Here is a 20,173-nt window from a genome sequence, read left to right as displayed (position 1 = left end):
TAAGAAAGTTTACCAAGTTACGTAATTCCATCAATCGTAAATGATATTAAATGTTTTAGTGTTAATAGAGCATTACAGTGTACAAACTTCTGATAATATTCGAGGAATATGTAATCTGTCTTGCTTTGGTTATTGCGTCATTGATTGTAAATCGCTTCCCACATACGAGAAACGTTCACGTGCGTACGTAGGCGTGCACACGAACCGATCTTGTACTTTCTACCTAGAAATGGTCACTTGCGGAAGAAAAGTGAGTATGCGCAAGTCGATGTATATAAAACATATAGTTACACTGTTTTATATATTACACAATAATTTATATTAAAAACAATAGAGAAAACTGACTCTTGAAGTCGAGATGCACAATTCGTAAGTCGTGATCGTCAGTGTTGGGAAATAGCTTGCTTTATTGAACTTCATTAAATATGCGTGTAATGTGCTTCTATATATATATATTTATGTCTTACTTCCTACACATGTTAAATCATTATGCTGCATCAGTATATTAAGCAATATATTAATGATATTAAGATATAATAAATGTACATTCATTGTTATTTGAAATCTATCCGTTAAGAGAGAAGCGTAGATTCGTGTATTGAAAATTTCGAGATCGACAGAATCAGATGTTTGCTAAATGAAGATGCGCGAGAGAGTGACCGTTACGCAGGTAGAACGCAGGTAAGACACAAATCGGTTCTCCAACCGTAGCGCCACCTGCGCAACCATCAACGATGTCTCAAAATGGCCGTTCCTCTCATCTCAGACCTTCCTGGAACGTCGACGGAAGCAGGTGGCGATATTCAGGTTTGAACTGACTCGCGAGGCCGTCTTGCTTAGTGTCGAGACCTCATTCCAGGTGGCAGACAGCCGAAAGCGTGTCACATACGTTCGTGCGCGCCGCGCTGGAAGGTCGAAAGTGGTCGTTGTGCATTATAATACGCGAAAGCATCAAAAAAGATACCTGAAATTGCGCTACGTATTTGTGAAAGAACAGATTGGCGTGATTCGCAAAATCTGTCTCAAGCGTTCTTGATTGAGGCAATCGATATCGCTAAGACAGGTGAAGTCATTGTTCCATTCAAACGTTCTGCTTCTCTTTCCCACACACAATTTTGTGTTCCTCTCCATCTGCGTCGCGTGGCTCGCGAAACAGAATGAGGCACTCGCGCTGGTGATTTCGATGCACGGTAGCGAAAACAACTGGAAAATCGAAGAGAAGATCGCGAGAATATCACGGGTGCGGTTGTTACGCAGTGACTCGACGTTCGCCATCGCTTGCGATCTCTCATTTGGCTGAAGAATAATTATAAATGCCAGGACGAAAAGACGAAAAGACTAGAAGTAAAAACAGAGAGACATGTCTGACAGACGTGAAACCAGTCATTAAGACTGTTCAAGGACAATGTTGAAGCGAGGATTATGAAAACGTATGTATTTACGCGATATTGCTCGAATAGAATAAATCGACGTATTAGCATTTTTGAGACACGATATCGATCTACTTTTATTAGAACGAATAATTGCTTATTCGCGATTCTGTTTTCGATTTTTAGTAATTGCTCATGTAAGTAAAGAGATTTTGCAAATAAAGAATATCAGTATTTGTAGCTGTCTAAACCTGTGATTAATTTGATGATTGCCTGATGGTGATATTGATCGATTCTGAAACTTTCCACAGCGTCTCGTTCAAGTCTCGCATTTAATTTCACAAATTAAGAAAGCGTGATCTATCCTCACGCATGTTTCGGATCACTGAGAAAATTTTCTAAATACTACTAACATTTTAATGATTATTTATTGATAGTTTCATCTCTCTGACAGCACTCGAAAATATCGTAGGATTAAAATTAGGATACATGGAAAATAGATGTATCATGACGGTTTTATGCACCATATAATCTAATTTATTATTCAGGAATTTTTATTATTTTGCAAAATAGTATTATTAGAGATCAAACTCGATTACAAGAAGACTTTAGAAATTATCTTTAACATGGATCAAATTTTATATAATCCACTCAAGCTTATATTCAATCTATACGTGACATTGATTAGTATTAATCGAATACTTAATGTTCCGATTACCAAAAATGCTGAATTGATACAGTATTTTAGTATAATTAGTTTAAAATTAATATAAATACTAATATATGTTTTTTATAAATGTAACAAAAAGATTCATTTTTCTGTTATTACATAAATACATCATACATCTGATATTTGATGCTTTCACGTTGTGTTGTATTAACATTCAAAAATGTTTTTCGGCTTTGAACCGCGTTAGTGGTTAGTCGGTATCATTTTTATACCGAAGTTTCATGAACATTTCAGCTCAGTTAATCAAGGTTTCACGAGCAGCCTGATACTGCTGATTACGCACTGCTGACTGATGTTCTTTTAGTCGTGTCTTATCATCCTACTAGTTTCTTCTAGGTATCAGATTGCTCTTGAAACTCTGATAAAGTGAGCTGAAATGTTCACGAAACATCGATATAAAAATGACATTAACACGGTTCAAATCCGAAAAACATTTTTGAATGTTAATACATCATATATATCATTTATATAGATATGATACAAGCTATATCTAGGAGATATTCGGAAATTCTGCCTGCTATTACAAGATTTTTGTACCAAACATTGTTAGAACAAAATATCAAAAGAATCGCAAAGCTACTGCATGCTACTGCTGCTGCATCAATAATTAATAACGATGCTGCGCAATGCTTCTCTAATTTACAATGTCCCGTTACCTTGTTGTTATCGCGAAGCAACGTTCGCAAGCGCACATCTGAATTGAGAGTCGCGACCGCATTCTCTGCGATTTGTGTACCTCATAATAAAGTTTCTTGTGTCTTGCGCGCGCACAGCGTGCGTAGCGGGACGCGTTCATACGTGGTAAGCCCGCACGTGTAGCGCGGCACAGCGGGCATAAATACCTAGAAAAAGGTGGGCCAGAATGAGGACACGGATGCTTGAATGAGCTTCATCGCGCGACAAACGATGCGAAGAATGTCATAAATAATTTTCACGTTCGCGAATCTTTTCAAAAGATGTGCTTCCTTTCTCGTCGTTCCGGCACTGCCGTAACCACTTTCTTATTGTCCGCTCGAGACTCGTCTTATGCGATTTATGCTCATCTCTTTCAATTCAGAGTGCAGTTATTGTATCAAGGCAGATTTATATATATATATATATATATATATATATTGGTGATTTGACCAAAACTGCGTGGGTGCGATTATGCCATCGGATTTTTTGTGTATAAACGAACGACGCGATAAATGACGCGCTCTTTCTTTCTCATCGAATCGCCGGAAGACGGCGCGATTTATAAAGCAACGCACTATTACGCGACCATTGCATATCGGCAGGCGACCCGCTTCTCGTCCCGCAGTTATGCAATTCGCCATAATCGTACTGCCCCGATCGCATTCCACAGTGGAGTCGCCGTTCTCGGCATAGAGCGTTGATTCTCATGAGTCGTTGATCAGAAGTAATTTAACAACAAATATAGAAATTATAACAATTCAACATGCATAGCTTGTGCATTTTGAATCTTCTAATTACATCGATAGATTTCGCAAAATAATTTTGATCAGTACTATCTGTCCATTTTCACTAAGCACGTGTATAGTTTAATATCTTTTTGTTTGATTACGCTAGTATAAACAATATCTTTCTGTTTACGAGTTCTCCTATATTATCACCTTGAAAAGCCTGTTCTGTTTTTTGCTGATGCTTGCAAAAGTCGCTCGCTACGGTAAAATTTACAAAGATTTTACCATTTCACACTTCGCTAACGAACTAAAACGTGCGGTTTAATGGGATGTGTTAAGGATTTCCGTTATAACGTGCGCTTGGCTAAGCAGATACACATTAATCGCTAAGGCACTTAAAAAATATTATTACGTCTGATTGAAATATAGCTCTTGCGCGATGACATATCAAAACTTATAGCGAATAGTCTTGCTGTATATAAATTGGTTCATCACATTCTATTAGCAGATATAACAAAACTTACACCTGTGAGCAATCTAGTATCACCTATATACAATCAGGCACCTATCTCGATGCAAGACATTAACACTATCGGGCGCACAGTTACGTCATAATCTGTATTACGTATTATTAGTTCTATCGCCGGCAATTACCAACATAAACAGGATTATATACAATACGCTGATAGCGAGTATAAACATTAGCTCGTTGATAAAGCGATGCAAGCAAAGCTGAGCGCAATACAGCGGCTGTATCTATTTATGCATTGAGGAACGCAAAATAGATGGGAAAGAAATTCAATGTTCATAAAAGTACATACAAAAAATACAAGTGAAATCAGCTAATAATTTACCAAGGTCTTGCAAAGAGAACATCTAAATTACTATTGATCTTAATAATTTTATTTTATTGCATTTCTCACACTTTTTTATTTAGTAATAGAAAAATGATATTTATTTATGAAGCGTGAAGATACATATCTATTTTGACTATATTCTTTGATGCATCTCTAAATTTGTGAAAAGTCTGTTGTGCGGGAGCAACAAACTATCCCGTAGCGAGAACAGGTCGTGCACTGTGGCCTCATTTACAAAGAATTAGCTCATTCTCCAACGATGTGAGGCTCGCGATACGCGCATACAACGCTACGTGTAAAATGTTTTCTCCAGAGATATGACGGTGTGTGCACCTTAAGTTCGTTCTTTGGAAAAGAAATTTTCTGATACGTCGTCATCGGCATAGTGTCGTGGAATGACGATTACCTAAGTATTGATTCGGTTTTAATAAAAACCTTGCGTTACAGAAAAATGTTACTTTGAAAGAAAAAATACGCGCGTAAGAGAAAACAATCTCAATAGATTGAGAAAATTTTGACGAGGAAAGAGCAAAACCGGCGAATCAGGATCTATATATTTTACGAATGTATTGCTAATGGCGTGTAGCAAATGCTATTGTACTCAGATATCTTACGAAGAATTTGTTATAAGTAGACGATGCGCATTTTCGTAAAGTCAATTATGTGAAAACACATAGATTTTTCATTTTAACATTCAAATATAAAATAAAACTTCTTAAATTTTATTTTGTCTATTTAAATTATATTTTTCTTTACTTGAAATGGAAAAATATAATTAGACATTTATAGATTTCAGTTTTAATAGATGTTTAGCCTTGTGGCTAGTAGCCACAATACTATTGTAAGAATTTAGAAAGCATTGCGGAGACAAATAAAGATGCAAGAAGTAGTGCATTCAGCTAATTTATGTAGCTAGATTGTTCTTCTACGATTCAGTTTCTCAAAGAATTGACAATTAAGAATGTTTTACAAAATACAAATCACTCTAAGTTTCTCTATACTATTGCAAAATTACTGTTTTTCTTAAAAAAAAAATTTTTTTCTAGCGTTAACTTGTAATTTTTTTAATTGTTATTGTATTAACAGCTTTTTATTTTTACTACATCTGATACTATATAATCATCTAAACGAATAAAAAAAAAAAAATAGGATCGTAATGATACAGAGACGTATTGACAGGTACCAAGAATCGCAGTAGAAATTCTATCAAGTGTTCGCAGCGCTGAACGATACGTGGGAAAATCTTGCCAACATTATCGTAGGCATATCGAAGTTATTAAAGATGTTGCAATTGACTCTTTAGTCGCCTACAAGAACTATTGGCAATAATTTGTTGCAAAATTTCGCAGGAAAGTGTCGGCGATACAGACTTGCCTCGTATATCTCTATTTTTGGATCAGAATGGATCTTATCTACACCAGAATCTTCTTAAAAAAAAAGGATCGTCGATAGAATTATAAATTTTGTGATAAACTCAATTTGCACGCGATAATAATGTGCAATTCTAGCTTTTCTCTAGGAAAGAAACTTGCTACATTGTCGAATTGGAGCGTAAAACAAATGCGAATACTACGCTCGCATGTTGTAGCCGAACTGCTGGCATAATTAACAGTTGCAACTAATTATTACGTATAATTTCTTCATGTGTGTTTGATTCCCACCTTCGGCATCTCACGCGTCATATCCGGTCTTTGAAAAGAGGTTATTAAGTGCATACGAGCGAGATATAAAACCATCTCTGGGTATAGTAGTAAGTAGCAGGTTCGAAGTAGATTATACAAAATGTAGAGTTTTAAATTTTTACGAGACTTCTCTTCTCTAAACAGCCTTTAATGCTTGGTTGTTCATTTTGCCGGTATCGCCTTGTATTTATCCTGGCAGAGAGATAATTTCTCTATTCTCTGATCGAGGTCTTTAATTTCCAAGGTCGCGCGTATCAAGAGCGAAACACTGCGTTGAGCGAGACTGCAGCAAGCGACGACTCGGGACAACGAGCCAGAGAATCTAGTGCTAGAAAAGAAAACGTCGGTGATACACGTGAACGAGGACGGTCTTTCTAGTCCTTTCTCATCATGTATCGGCCGAACTTTTACGAAAGCACGTGTCTGAGATGCGCTCAGACTGTCTACCAAGTCGATAGAGTGGGTCCTTTGAAGGACTTCACATTCTTCCACGCGGGCTGCTTCAAATGCGCAATATGCGGCACTAAACTCACTCTCAAGACCTACTACAACAATCAGCACACAATCAATGACAAAGAAGTGTACTGTAGCAGTCATGTGCCCAAACCCGGACCCGGGACCCTGGACGGATCCAGCGTGGGTATCAGGAGTGCCCTTAATGTGCCCAGAAGCGGTTACGTTAACGAGCAGATCAGAGCTGGAGGCGCGTCGCCTCGTGGCGTCTATCCACCTTGGTGAGTCATCTTGTTTTGTTTTTTTATTTTTCATTACATTCGACTTATTTTTAACAGTTTGCATGAGTCTGGAAAACTTCGTATTATCTGTTTGTAATTTTTCTTACGATAAAACGCGCGCGCGCGTGCGCAATGTAGAAAATCCGCAATATTATATATACAATAGCTATAAACGCTTACACAGTTACAACAGTAATACCAAATATTAAAAATTCATGAGAGCCTGATATACCGTAATCTTGAAAAGTTTGCCGACTTCTGTCGCACGCCTAGCACGCACAGCTGCGTGCAAAGTATGCCTCAAGCTCGTTATCTCATTTCTCCATTTAAGTCTTGAGTAATTAGAGATTTATCGTAACAGCAACGAAAATTTAATGCATTTTTATAGAATCGCCTTTTTATGCTTTGTGTCTTAGTTTGTATCTTTGTTATGAATATAATATCTGTCTTTTTGTTTCTGGCTTATGCCGCGAACAAAAGAAATCAATGAAACGACGAAAAAATAAAAATATATACATCTGTTGTGATACAATAAAACTGTCGCGATAAAATATTGTAAATTATTCATTTCAACAAGTTCAAAGACAATCGCGCGTGTATGTGGTTAATAAATCATTAGCATCATCTAAAAGTTCAAAATAAAATGTAACTGTACACATACAAGAGCTATTGTAGAACAAAGCAATTTCGAAGACGCTTTACGATAATGAATGTCAGTCTATAATAGCTCTTTAAATATCTCTTGTGTTTTCTTTTAGCAAATAACACTCGCAAGCCATTCACGCGCGTTTGTAGAACGCTGCATAGATTTAAATAACGTAACGCTTTTAGGTGAGCTCATTTGAATAAATCTTAAATATGCGTGATTGACTCTTCACCCCAATTTTCTGCATTAACAAACAACGAGATATTTTACAACGCGTGCCACATTATCGCGTCGTTGTATTTCTAACTTTATTATTCGGAGAACAATCTCGGCCAGCGCTTTCAGCGTTTCTTTGAATCTTTTATGATTTCTTGATAAACTGTTTTTTTCTTTTGCCTGTAAAATATATCTATAATACACATATATATATATATTTAGTATCAGAAAGATTTTGACGCTATGAGAAATATACTTCTCAAAGTGTACGCTTCACAGAATTTACGTCTAATTTCTCTACTTTCCCTTTGCTGACGATCGAGATCAAACGCTGCTGGAAATAATTGCTTGACGTCTCGAAATCGAATTTCACGGGAAATCGTACAGGTGCAACTAAACGTCTCGTGCAAATAACTTCTTCATATAACCTTGGTCGTAACTTGAGAAACTTTTGTACAAACTTAGAGTTTCTATCTTGTATTAAACTGCATATTTTCATAAAATTTTCTGTTATAATTATTTAAATTTTTATAGTTTTACAATAATCTATTTATTTTGTCCGTAGAGATGTTTTACTAGCTAGTACAAGACTCACAGTTCCGCGAAAATTATTAGTCATGTACAAACATTCTTTGGCTTTGTATCATCTCGCGGACTTTTGTAGATACTTTACTTGTTACTTAATAAGACTACGTTGACCTTAATCCGACGAAGTCTGAGATAAAGTCCGAGCAGTTTTGTGTACAAATGCTACACTTGGTCTTTAACCTGAATGCCAATGAGTGCTTGAACTTTTTACCATGTTAAATGAGATCGCATTAAATTACACCGCATTAAGATTTTATACTTCCGTAGAAATATATGTGCGTACACAATATTTTTTTACCACAGAATTAAATAGAATTAATAAAAAAAAGTTCAAACTTTACACTTTTCTACTTTTCATTTTTAAAAATGCGGTTTCTCACAGATCTTGGAAGATTGATCAGCTTGGCGTTTATTAACCTAGTGATTTGGCCAATCCGTTACTGTTTCTTGTATACTTGCCTTTTGTGAATCCTATATCTCGATGATCACGCGCGATGAGGTGAGAGAATATATGCGGCAGAAAAGGGATCGAGGAAAAAAAAAAAAGAAATATATATATATATATATATATAGAGAGAGAGAGAGAGAGAGAGAGAGAAGAGCGTAGGCTTCAACGCGCGAGTGAATGAACTCGGCAGAACGAGCAAGCGATGTAACACATTTAAACGATACGCAAAATTTTCTCTCACAAAAGAGAGAGAGAAAAGCGAGAAAAGACGCTCGGTCAATCGCGCCTGCGGTGAGATTTTTATTGCAACTCGTTGAACTTAAACCGCGACGCTAATTGCAATTCCGCGACTCGTTTATTACTCCTACTATCCGGAATTATGGGTCAAGCTTGTACGTGGGAGAGAAGGGAGAAGTGTTGCGATTGTGTTGGAAATATGTAGGTTAACGTAATCCACTGCATCGACCCGGATTCTTTTTCAGCATCGTTGTCGTATAACGACGCTCGCGCTATATCAAGAACAACAAGTTATCGCCAAGTTACTCGCTTTTATTTCGTTGTTATCGAAGTAATATCGCTTCCCAAGGGCAATTCTTAATCTTTGAGATCTGCGAGACAAACGCGAACATGTTAAGTTTGACTTGACGAGTGTATAATAATTTTTCGGGATTTGACTTTGGAAGTTTTTAGAACGGCAAATGCAATATCGCGGATTACGCGCTGTAAAAGCTCCTCCGCTTTGCATGAAAATTGCTATCTGTAGATACTTTCCGCTCTCGCTAATTTATAATTAGAACATCTTTATTCTATAAAACCCATAAACACACTAACAAATTCATTATAAACAGCCTTTTTGCCACCTAGAAGTATCTTTATTACTTCAGAGATTAGTCTCTTCATTAATCTCAAGCAATAGTCCTTTCATTGTCTTTTCATCACTTCGTGTACGAGGAAACGGCAGTGAAAGTTACGTGGCTGAGAGATTAAAGTGCAACAGTGAGAGAAGAGGCTGTTCCGAAGCTAATCTCGTTATTCTCAGCGGAGTTAAGGTGCGTTATCGCTTCTCGATCCCGGCAATGGAGACCTCACTGAGCAGCGGTTACTGCTCGGTGAACCCTCGCAGGTCCCTCAAGAGACCCGTGTGCATGCTTCTGTTGCAGTTACGATAATGTAGACTCGCCTAATTATGCCAGGCACCTGAACGGGCACAGCTCGCCGCCGGCGGCCAACTCGTCCCAGCGCGACGGCATCCACGGCGGCACCGGCGCTTCCTTACCGTACAATCACAATTATTCAGGTGACGGCAGCTATCAGTATGGCAGGTTCGACGCGAGCGCCCTTCACATCGCCCATGCGCTCAAGCAAACCGAGCTGCAGAAGGGCTACAGCAAGGCCCGCGAGAAGCCCATTGACTATTATTTGGTGAGTCACTTCGCGGCCTCGCGATCATTGATGTAATCGGTTCCCTCGTCACGCTCGTCGCCGTATAAGGAAGAGAGCGTTACTATTACGACGCGTTTGGCGACCGACACGTTTGGCGGTGTTATCTCTTGCGGATGTATTACGGACGTACGCAATTTCCTCAAAAACCGGAAAATGTTTTCCCTTTTAAAAATCGCGACTTCACATGTGTGCTATAGATATCGCTGCAACCTCCCTTCCCTTTCCTCAAGCAGGTGTAACAGTCATTTTCGTGTTCGGAAACAACCTGTTACAAAGGCAGCAGTGGCACCAATAGGGGGGCCTGTGAAAATAATCGTTAATTAATAACGCGAATTAGCAATGATAATTTCTAAGTACGTTGAAGGCGAACAATGGCGATGTGGTAATTGACTTTTTATGCGCGTATACAGACCGCTGATTACTGACTTCTTTCTGAAATGGGAGGAAAAGAGGAACAAGAGAAACGTATTGTGTGCATGAGCGAAAACACGCACAATAGCCCGCACTAGCTACTTCTATAGTAATAAAATCCGGATCAATAGCGTGTTCTTCTTTTGTTTTCGCGCAAAATTGCGTTCTTGTTAAAATTGAGTGTTTTTTTTTTTGTTCAATTATGTAATCCATATTAATATTAATTAAACTTCAGTAGCATTACCCATTAAATCGCGGTCCACCGAAACCATGGTATCTCAGATCGCAGATTTCCGAATTTCCGAACGCGGGAATGCGGTCCGACATACATTCCGCGCCGACGCGTGACTTCCATACGCGTCCGAATAATCGTCCGACTGGTGCGATGCAGGAATGCGGCGAGAGAACCGTCGTCGCGAGGGACGGACTTTACATGAAAATGAGATTACCGCTTTTCCCATCCGCGCGCGGACCGAGTAATAAGGCCGAGCCGCTAGTCGCTCTACTATCGACCGCGTTTTCTCTCAATGCGCTTTTGCACGTTCGCACTGTCGGTGATCGCTAATCACCGTCACAACGGCCGCCGCGATCGATTAATTTATAGTCATTCGACGAGACATCGATCGGTTTATGTATGACGTTACGTTACAATCGAGATCGGCAGCGTGGGCATCAACGAGACAAGAGAAATTTTCTGTTTGTTTTGTCTTACAAAACTTTATACGAGGCCGAATAAATACCAAACGGATAATCCGCGCAATTCAAGTCATTATCTTTGTTAAACTATGACACAATCGCGATTTTTCTTCTGCCGCATCAAGGAATTAATCATCGTAATTCATTTGATATCACGTATGCTTCCTTCCGCCTTCTTTCGCATACTATTGACAACGCCACAGTCAAACAAACTCTCGAGGCGCTCTGTCTGTGCGCACGCAGTGACAATGATCAGATAATCGCTACATAGAATAAATACTCTCTTTCTCACGCCGGTATTAAGCGACAATCACCAGTATTATCTGTAATTGGCGGAACTGCAAATCCCGGGAATCCCGTGAACGAGATGCATATAACAAACCACGTTGCACGTGACTGTGATCGAGTGACTGGAATTATTCCGATATGTCGTAAGTCTCTTTCGAGCAAATATCAACTGCAGTCACGAACAAGAGTCACGTGATGTGAGGGACAAAATGAGCGGTAACTGCTAATACATTTGTTTAATTTTTTTAAATTTAAATTGAGTTTTCTCTCTTGAAGAGAATATAATTCAAAGTAATTATATTTCACGGTTTTTAGTAATTATATTTCATATAAACAAGTATATATAATTGTTTACTCAAGTATATAATTGTTTTACTCAAAACGCGGAGAAACAATGCGTGCCAGCGGACTGCTGCTGCACTTTGCCGTTCGTGGTTATTCAAATCGTTATCGCGGAAGAACGCATATACAACGTCGTCTTATTTCCCTCGTACGCAAAATCGCCGGGCAGGATGTGTGCACGCGAAGGAAAGCTTTATGTTTGCAACGAGGGACGAAGGGCGGAAAAGAGAGATACGGGCGAGGAGGAAGAAGCAGAATTATTTCCGCTTGCGGTACTTCTGCACTTGATGGCTAATTAGAGAATCGTTGCCGGGCTGCGGAAAGTGCGGCGGAGATAGCGCAAACGCGCGCGCGCATCTCTCACGCGCCTTCGTGCGTAAACGTGCGCTTAGGGAAAATTAATCCATTAAAAGCCCGTTGTCCCACTTCCAGGCATAAACTAGAAGCGGCTCAACAGATCTTGCAACAGATCACAACGCATCTCCATGTGGGAAAATTTACCTCTTTACTTTGCGCGCGTAATTTATCTCAAAATAATATCGTGCGCGCGTGCTTCCGTTTGTGTTTCTAGCATAACTTGATCCGGTAAAAAATACGATAAAAGTAGCTTTAAATTACGTTAGACTGCACTCTCGTTGGTCATTTTGAAAGTTGTCACAAGCACATTTTCTCATGAAGTGCAATTTCTACGCAAAAATCTTGTGCGCAGTATCCTCGTTGGCTTTATTCTCTAACTTTTCTATATAATTAGCACTGTTGTTGAGAAAACTACGTGTGTATTTTAAGATTACATAAAAACTTTTCTTAACATAAGTATAACAAGATTTATCTTTTTCTGCATGAAACCTAAGTCAGTCTATTCAAATCAGACGACATTTCATTACGTTGACTAACTACAGTATAGATCTTGCCAATATTCTTACAACAGCATAAGTGTGAAAAAAATTATGAAATGCATTGCCTCTCTATATAATTCATGCAGATATGAATTTTACAAAAACGTTGTATGTAAAGTTTCTTTTATTTTCTCATTATCTATATGTGATACGCAATGAGTATTGGTATTCAAGAGTAAATAATTCAAAGAAATTGCTTTAAACACAACTTTTTACATGATTCCGAGAGAGCGTTCCTGTTTCTTTTATTAATAACGCGTTTCTTCTGCTTATTTTCATTGCATCAATATTTCTGGTCAACATCATAGCGGAAAAGAATCGTGTAACGTATCATTTTTTTAAAAACACTGAAAGAGGATTAGTTTACTTTTGTCGGCGAGCGATGAGTTGTCTCCGAGAAGATTCTCCTGGAAGCGAATGAAAGCAGAAACGCGACGTGAAAGTAAATTATACAAAAAGTAGAGTACCTTACCTCTAAGGCCAGCGCTGCAGGCGTTTTAAGAAATAGAAACGTTTTATTGCGTCCAACTGTATCCGCAAACTCCGCCTTCTTACGATTAGTGGAATACTTCTTGGCACGTAACGATAGTTTAATCCTCAAATTGGCAACATAGTGCTCGCATGTTTGCTTGTTGATATTACGTATTGCGTAATAAATATTGTAATATTATTGTATCTATACTTTTATCAAAAATTAATCTATCGTCTTCATAAAATTATACATTAGAATTACTATGTGTACGTTTGCGGCAATATTTTCAGTACTTCCGCAATTTTAATATTTTTCTAAAAAACAAGTACGATTAGAGTTAAGATTTAACTCAACTTGTTTGAATAAAAATTAATACAAAGTTGAGCTTTTAACTTAGTTTTTTACCTGCTGAATTAGGATCGCGATGAGCAGACGCGTCTCGAGATGAAACATCGAAAAGAAGAGGATGATTTATATCGAAAGTTCGCACATCATCGCGAAGAAGAGGACAGACGAATTCGCGAGGAATTCCGAGTATGTAATTAAACGGAAATTCTGATTTAAAAAATGATGTGATATATTAACATTTTGCGAATAATCAAGTTTTTTCTAATATTGATTATATAAATTAAATTTGAACACATTATGTACTGTTTAAAAAGGACGAGTGGGAGAAGGAGCTGGAGCAATTGTCGGCGAGATGGGAACGAGAAAAAGGCGGAAGAACTCGAACCCAACAATTTCAGCAGGAGAAGGAAGACTTGGAGAAAAACATGACTCTACGCAGGGACAAAAAGAAAGAAAGTCTCACGCGCAAGATGCTGGAGCACGAACGGTATTTATTGTATAATTAACGTGATAATAATCTATTTTAGATCGGATGTAAGCAATACTTACATCATGATGCAAACATAGTTTATTGCATTAAGCAATATGTAATTTTTTTTGCCGTATTAGAAAGAATGATAAAAATTTTTCGTTTTCTCGCGAGAGCGAAGCAGATAATTGACTTTGTTATAATTAAAGTAAGATGAAATAATACTAAAGTCAAAATAAAAATAAATATTTAAAATTTATGAAAGATTTTTGAATATGACAATTGATTAAAATTAAAAAAAAAAGAACACTTATTTTATTAACTTCGTAATGCAATATATGTTTCTATATTTTTTTAGTTCTGAAAAGATATTTTATATGCGTATACTTCATCTCAAATTTATTACGTCTAATCTAATTTATAATCAACAATCTCAAATTAAACTAATACTTTTTATGTGTGCACACGCGCGGAATTACGCTAATATCAATTGCCAGCATAATTCTCGCTATAGATATAAATTTATAAAAAAGTTAAAACGTTACCATGATACGGAATTTATGGAGATTTTTTGTCGAGCGATATAAAACAAGTTCGCGTATGTTCGCGAAGCAGAAATCCGGGATTTTCGCGCGCACAACGAAGTTTCTCGTTACTCCTAATCAATTTATAGGGCGGCAACCGCTGCGCTGGTAGAGAAACAAAGCTCGGAAATGCTGGAGCTGATCAATGAGGCGAGAAGCGAGTACATGCTCCAGGAGAGCTTATACCTTGACGAAGGAGACGGTTATACTCAGGAAGCGCCGCCTCCGCCGTATCCATCGCGCGCGCCACCTCCACAACCTCCCGCTCTCGCCAAGTATCATATCTATAATGATCCTCTAGAGTTCGCTGACATGGATCAGATAGCTATTTCGGTAAGTCTTCACTACAGAATTTTTTCGGCGCTGCCTTTTTCTTACAAGTCAATTTGTTTGTCTCTGAAATAAGATTTTGCCGTATGTTGTTGATTTTATAGTCCACATTGCAAATATTATATTTTACAGTCATTATATTGTATCTTATATTATGATTCTATCTATTACTTTTCTTCAATCTTAAAATGGTTTGCGATAAATAATTGTATTACACACGAGATTAAACTTAAGCAAATTTATTTTAGTCAGTTCTATTTGATTTCAGCTAAAATGTTTGCCTTTCTTTCTATATTGTACATCTTCCTTTGTATTTTTGCACCTATAATTTCTGATAGAGTTTTGTCGAGTCAGAAAATTACATCAAATATTCTAAAAAAACAATATTGATATTTTATCGCTCTCGTAAGATACGCTTCTCTGATACTCACTGAAATATCGATATTATTCTTTAGGTAGCTCAAGAAGATCAAAAAACGTTCACGGACTTAGTTCGACAGTTGGTGAGCAGATGCGGATCGGATATAGAAAAGGCAAGAACAATATTTCGATGGATCACCGTGAAAAATCTCAACACTATGCAGTTTGATGAAAACTTACGAGGTGACACTCCCATGGGATTGTTACGGGGCATCAAACACGGCACGGAAAGTTATCACGTTCTGTTCAAACGATTGTGCAGGTAAAAATATCAAAGATAACGTTTTATGTGTAAATAGAATAAAAATAACACCTAAGTATTAAGGTCAAATTTGAATTTTCACGTGTGTTAATTATCGCATGTAAAAGCTGATACATGCGATCATTTTACTTTTACTTACTGAATTATTGCGCCGAGCATGGTTCGCGCAACGCTTATAAAAACGTCAAAAGCGTATAAAAGCGCTCGGTTCTTATAGAAAAAAATCTTATAGAAAAATTGATGATGTATCGATGTATATTTATACCTTTGATTTTATATCGACGATCTTGTAACGTGTTCAAACGTAGTTACGCCGGCCTGCACTGCGTAGTCATCAAAGGTTACAGCAAGTCAGCGGGCTATCAGCCGGGCGTTTGTTTCGAAGACAACCGATTCCGAAATAGTTGGAACGCTGTATATGTAGCAGGTGCGTGGCGATTTGTCCAGTGTAATTGGGGAGCGCGACACCTTGTCAATGCCAAAGAGGTACCCCGTCCCGGTCAAGCAAAGGCCAAAAATGATAGCCTCAGGTACGGATAGCCCGAAATTTACCGTGATTTCGACGGTTATGACATGCTATGTGTGTTTTATCACGCGATAAATAAAACAATCATGCGATCATGGAAAACATTTTTTTTATTTAGGTACGAGTATGATGATCATTACTTCCTAACGGATCCTCGGGAATTCATATACGAGTTCTTTCCTTTGCAAGAAGAGTGGCAGTTGCTCAAACAACCGATTTCACTTAAAGACTTTGAGGAATTGCCTTTTGTGCGCTCTCTATTCTTCAGGTGAGACGACTATGCTTTTCAAAATGTATAGAAAACTTTAAAGAGATCTTTGCATCTATTGTGTGAAGTAAAAGCTTCAATATTTATATAGCTTGATTTTTATGTGACAAACTGGTTTCACATCTAAGTTATGTCAGGATGTTCTGGTTCAGTTATATAACTTTGAGTTTATTAGATGTAGTAAACAAATATTTATAGTAACTTAACAGATAGAATATATAGCTTAACAATATTAGATCTATACAATGAAGTGCGTATAAAAGTCGTTAGAACGTAAACGGATGATCTTGCAAGCGTAACTCTTCTCATGCGCACGTTGATCTATTAAAAATGACTATATATAAATTGCATGCGGAAAATACCGTTTGGATAAATTCTGTAGGTACGGCCTTTACTTTCCGGATACGAATACAAATGCCGTTATGTACACGGATTCCACCGGTGCTGCGACCGTGAGGATAGCAATGCCGGCACATATGCAATCATCTCTTATCTTTCATTACAATCTCAAGTTTTACGACAATGACGGCGATGGCTACGACGGCGTGTCGCTCAAGCGTTTTGTCATGCAGGTAAATTGATAGTCTGCGCCTTCCGTATTCGCACGGCGCTTTATCTTATGATGATTTAAATGGCATCGCCTCAATCTCACAGTGCCATAAAAACTTCAATTCTGTGTTATGTGTAAATGTACAAAATGAAATGTTTTATAAACAACATAAAAAACAAAGTCATTGTTTTGAGTATCAACAACAATTACTTAAAAACATTATATTATTTTGATTTTTTGTTACGTATAGAATACACTATTCTTTTTTAACATTATTGCGTGTTTAAAGATACAATTGAAAAATTGTTGTTTCCATGTTTTCATAAATTTTCCGAAAAAATTAAAAAAGCGATTTTGGCTTGAAGTGCCGCAAAGTAAAATTTTTACAGTCGGTCGTAGGGAATATAGTTGCATTTCGAGTTCACGCTCCGTGCTCCGGTGCCTTTCTGTTGGACATATTTGCCAACGCTGTGACACCGAAGGAATACTTGACCGGTGAGCCAATGAAGTTCAAGAGCGTCTGCAAATTCAAAATCGCATGTGAAGAATTGCAGACGGTGATGGTACCATTGCCGGATTGCGCCAGTGGTGAATGGGGCCCCACCAAAGCTACCAGATTATTCGGACTCATACCCATCACTCATCAGGTAGGTTAATCGGATGTAAATCGGTTATATCTATATATTTTTATTGATTACAATTTACATATATTTTACGCAGAATCCAAAAACTGAATCTGGTTTCAGTTCGTGATCAATTTTACAAACATTTTTATTTCACTTTCGCACGCTTTTTCCTTTAAAAGTTTAAGTTTAAAAAAAGATAAAATAGTTTGTCAGAAAGATCAGCAAAAGAAAGGAATCTTTTGATCTTATCACGCCAGGAATGATAAGATCATCGGGCGTTGGGTTTACAATCGTGTGATCTATCGATTTCAGGAGGCTCTTGTGTTTGCCGGACGCGAGCTGGAAATTCAATTTCGCATGTCAAGGCCGTTGACGGACTTTATGGCGACTCTGCACAAAAACGGGATCGAAGAGAAACGTCTGTCCAAGTACGTGACGCATTCCATCGCCGACGACGACGTGGTCACCTTCTCTATAAGCTTTCCCGAGGAAGGCCAATATGGCCTAGATATTTACACTAGGGAGTCCACAGTTTCGCCTGCTACACAGCATGACGTCACTGGCGAGAAGCATCTGCTCACGCATTGCTGCAAATATCTCATCAACTCCAGCAAGAGGAATTGAGAGAGAGCTTGCGCTTCTTTGAATTTTTATTTTATTTGAAAATTTTTGCCAGTTACGGATAATTCATATGCTAGTTACGGACAGCTTCTTCAATGTTTGTTAAAACGACAAAGTATGTTCCTTTTATGTGGTGCTTATGAAACGTTTTCTACGATAAAACAACATCGGAGTTTTTTTCTCCAAAAGCTTGTCTTATTCTAAGAAAAAAACGACGTCGATATTTTTGCCGCAAGATTGTTTCAAAAAGTGCAATTGCTCACTCTTCATCAGTGAATCCGTGCTGTGCAAGTAAATAACGAATCGAAGAAAGAGGCCGAGAAGTGGAGACAAGGAAGACAATTGTGAAAGCCGTGACGGTTTGCGTCATTCTTTAAGGACTACTTTTAGGTTGCGCAGATTGGACGACACGGCATGCAATTCCGAGCTGACACGCTACCTCGAGAGTCTAACAATAGGCTTACGACTTGAAAATAATGATTAATGTAGAACTAAACTATCCGGTCCCCGTAGGGCCTCAAGTCGCGTCTTCGTACTTTAAGCAAGCGGTGTAATCTTAATTATCATCTGAACATTCAATACTTTTGGTACACGCTTGAAAAGATCGTGTGTATTTGTGTTATTTATATCGAGTTATAATAATTCTCTTCCGTCATGCTTTTTACGTAATGTGTTAAATAAATTATTGCGATCCTTGATTCTTCTTTGTAAGGATTTCACATAATAGCTTTACTTTCACTAAGAGATTTATATTTATCGCTAATACTATGCGCGCGCACGATATATTTTAGTACTGTTGTGTGTATTTCCTCGGTCAATTTATATTAGGATAAATTTATATTAAGATAATACGTGACGCGCATGTATTGAATTGAGTATAATATATATTAAGAAAACATACATAATATATTTTAAAATAAATAGAAAAAAGGAAGTGACGCGCTTCCGTACATGTACGTATACGATTATTACGGTTTGAAAATATTTGAAAATATATCATCAACAAACATCAATATTTAAAATATCATATAATTTCGCACATATTTAAAAGTTGCTTTTTTCTCGTAAAATATATATATTTGCTTTCTATAAGAATTTTTACTGTTCATTTTGACAATGACAAAAATGTTTTCAAAATTGTCACATTTTCAAGTCGTAATTTTCGAAATGCACAGGTGCTATATATTTTATATCATTTTTTATTACTATTTGCACAATTAAATAAAAGTCACACAATTATCTAGCAATACTACAAATCATAAACTTTGCAAGCAAAAATATTACTTATAACAATTAAAAAAACAATAATACATATTTGTTAATCCCGTAATATTATTAATCTCACTTCTTCTTAAGTAAAAGTTAAGTAAAAGTTTAACCACGTTTATACACACACACACACACACACAAAGAGTTCCCATATGGCTTATGTACTAAGTAAAACTCGAGCTTATGATTATTTTATTATATATTAACGGTTCATAAGTATGTACATTAATTTTTTATATTATGTGGCTCTACTCTTAATAAAAAATGAATATATTCTTGTATAAAGATTTAATAAACTCATCTTTTTCATAAAATAATATCAATGTTTGGTTTACTTTTTTTTTATGTTTGTATCATTTATTATAAATAATTTAGAATAGAGAAAACTAGCAGAAGAGTAATATAGTTTAACAATTAATTAACCGAGTAACTAAGACAATTTCATAGATTTCCTAAAAAAGAGCAACCCGTTAAACTATTTTATCGAGCATAGTAAATGTGACGGTACGTCTATCTAGCGGTAAAAGCAAAAAATATAAAGTAAGATTTTTCGATATATCAATTCATTTATTAAATTAAACCCAAGTAGTACTTGAGTGCGACCACAGCGGAACTATATTCATAAGTTATAAAGTTATGACGGTTAAAAGTATAGACGGTCTTCTTGCTTATCGTTTA

General features: G+C 37.1%; 1 protein-coding gene across 1 annotated transcript; it reads left to right on the top strand.

Moving 5' to 3' along the window:
* The first annotated feature begins 760 nt into the window (after positions 1-760).
* Positions 761-19,241, top strand: LOC109854972 (hillarin). Its single transcript, XM_020428676.1, has 12 exons — positions 761-1,430; positions 6,287-6,776; positions 9,835-10,096; positions 13,640-13,756; positions 13,885-14,057; positions 14,713-14,956; positions 15,409-15,635; positions 15,944-16,165; positions 16,280-16,429; positions 16,812-17,001; positions 17,369-17,626; positions 17,918-19,241. Exons 2-12 carry the CDS (start codon positions 6,433-6,435, stop codon positions 18,227-18,229), a joined length of 2,499 nt encoding a protein of 832 aa, XP_020284265.1. The 5' UTR covers positions 761-1,430; positions 6,287-6,432; the 3' UTR covers positions 18,230-19,241.
* Positions 19,242-20,173: the final 932 nt, after the last annotated feature.

The sequence above is a fragment of the Pseudomyrmex gracilis genome, unplaced genomic scaffold (genome assembly GCF_002006095.1).
Source record: "Pseudomyrmex gracilis isolate BER0280 unplaced genomic scaffold, ASM200609v1 scaffold_77, whole genome shotgun sequence".
Lineage (NCBI taxonomy): Eukaryota > Metazoa > Arthropoda > Insecta > Hymenoptera > Formicidae > Pseudomyrmex > Pseudomyrmex gracilis.
The sequence above is the reverse complement of the archived record's forward strand: the minus strand, read 5'-3'. Positions and strand labels throughout refer to the sequence as shown.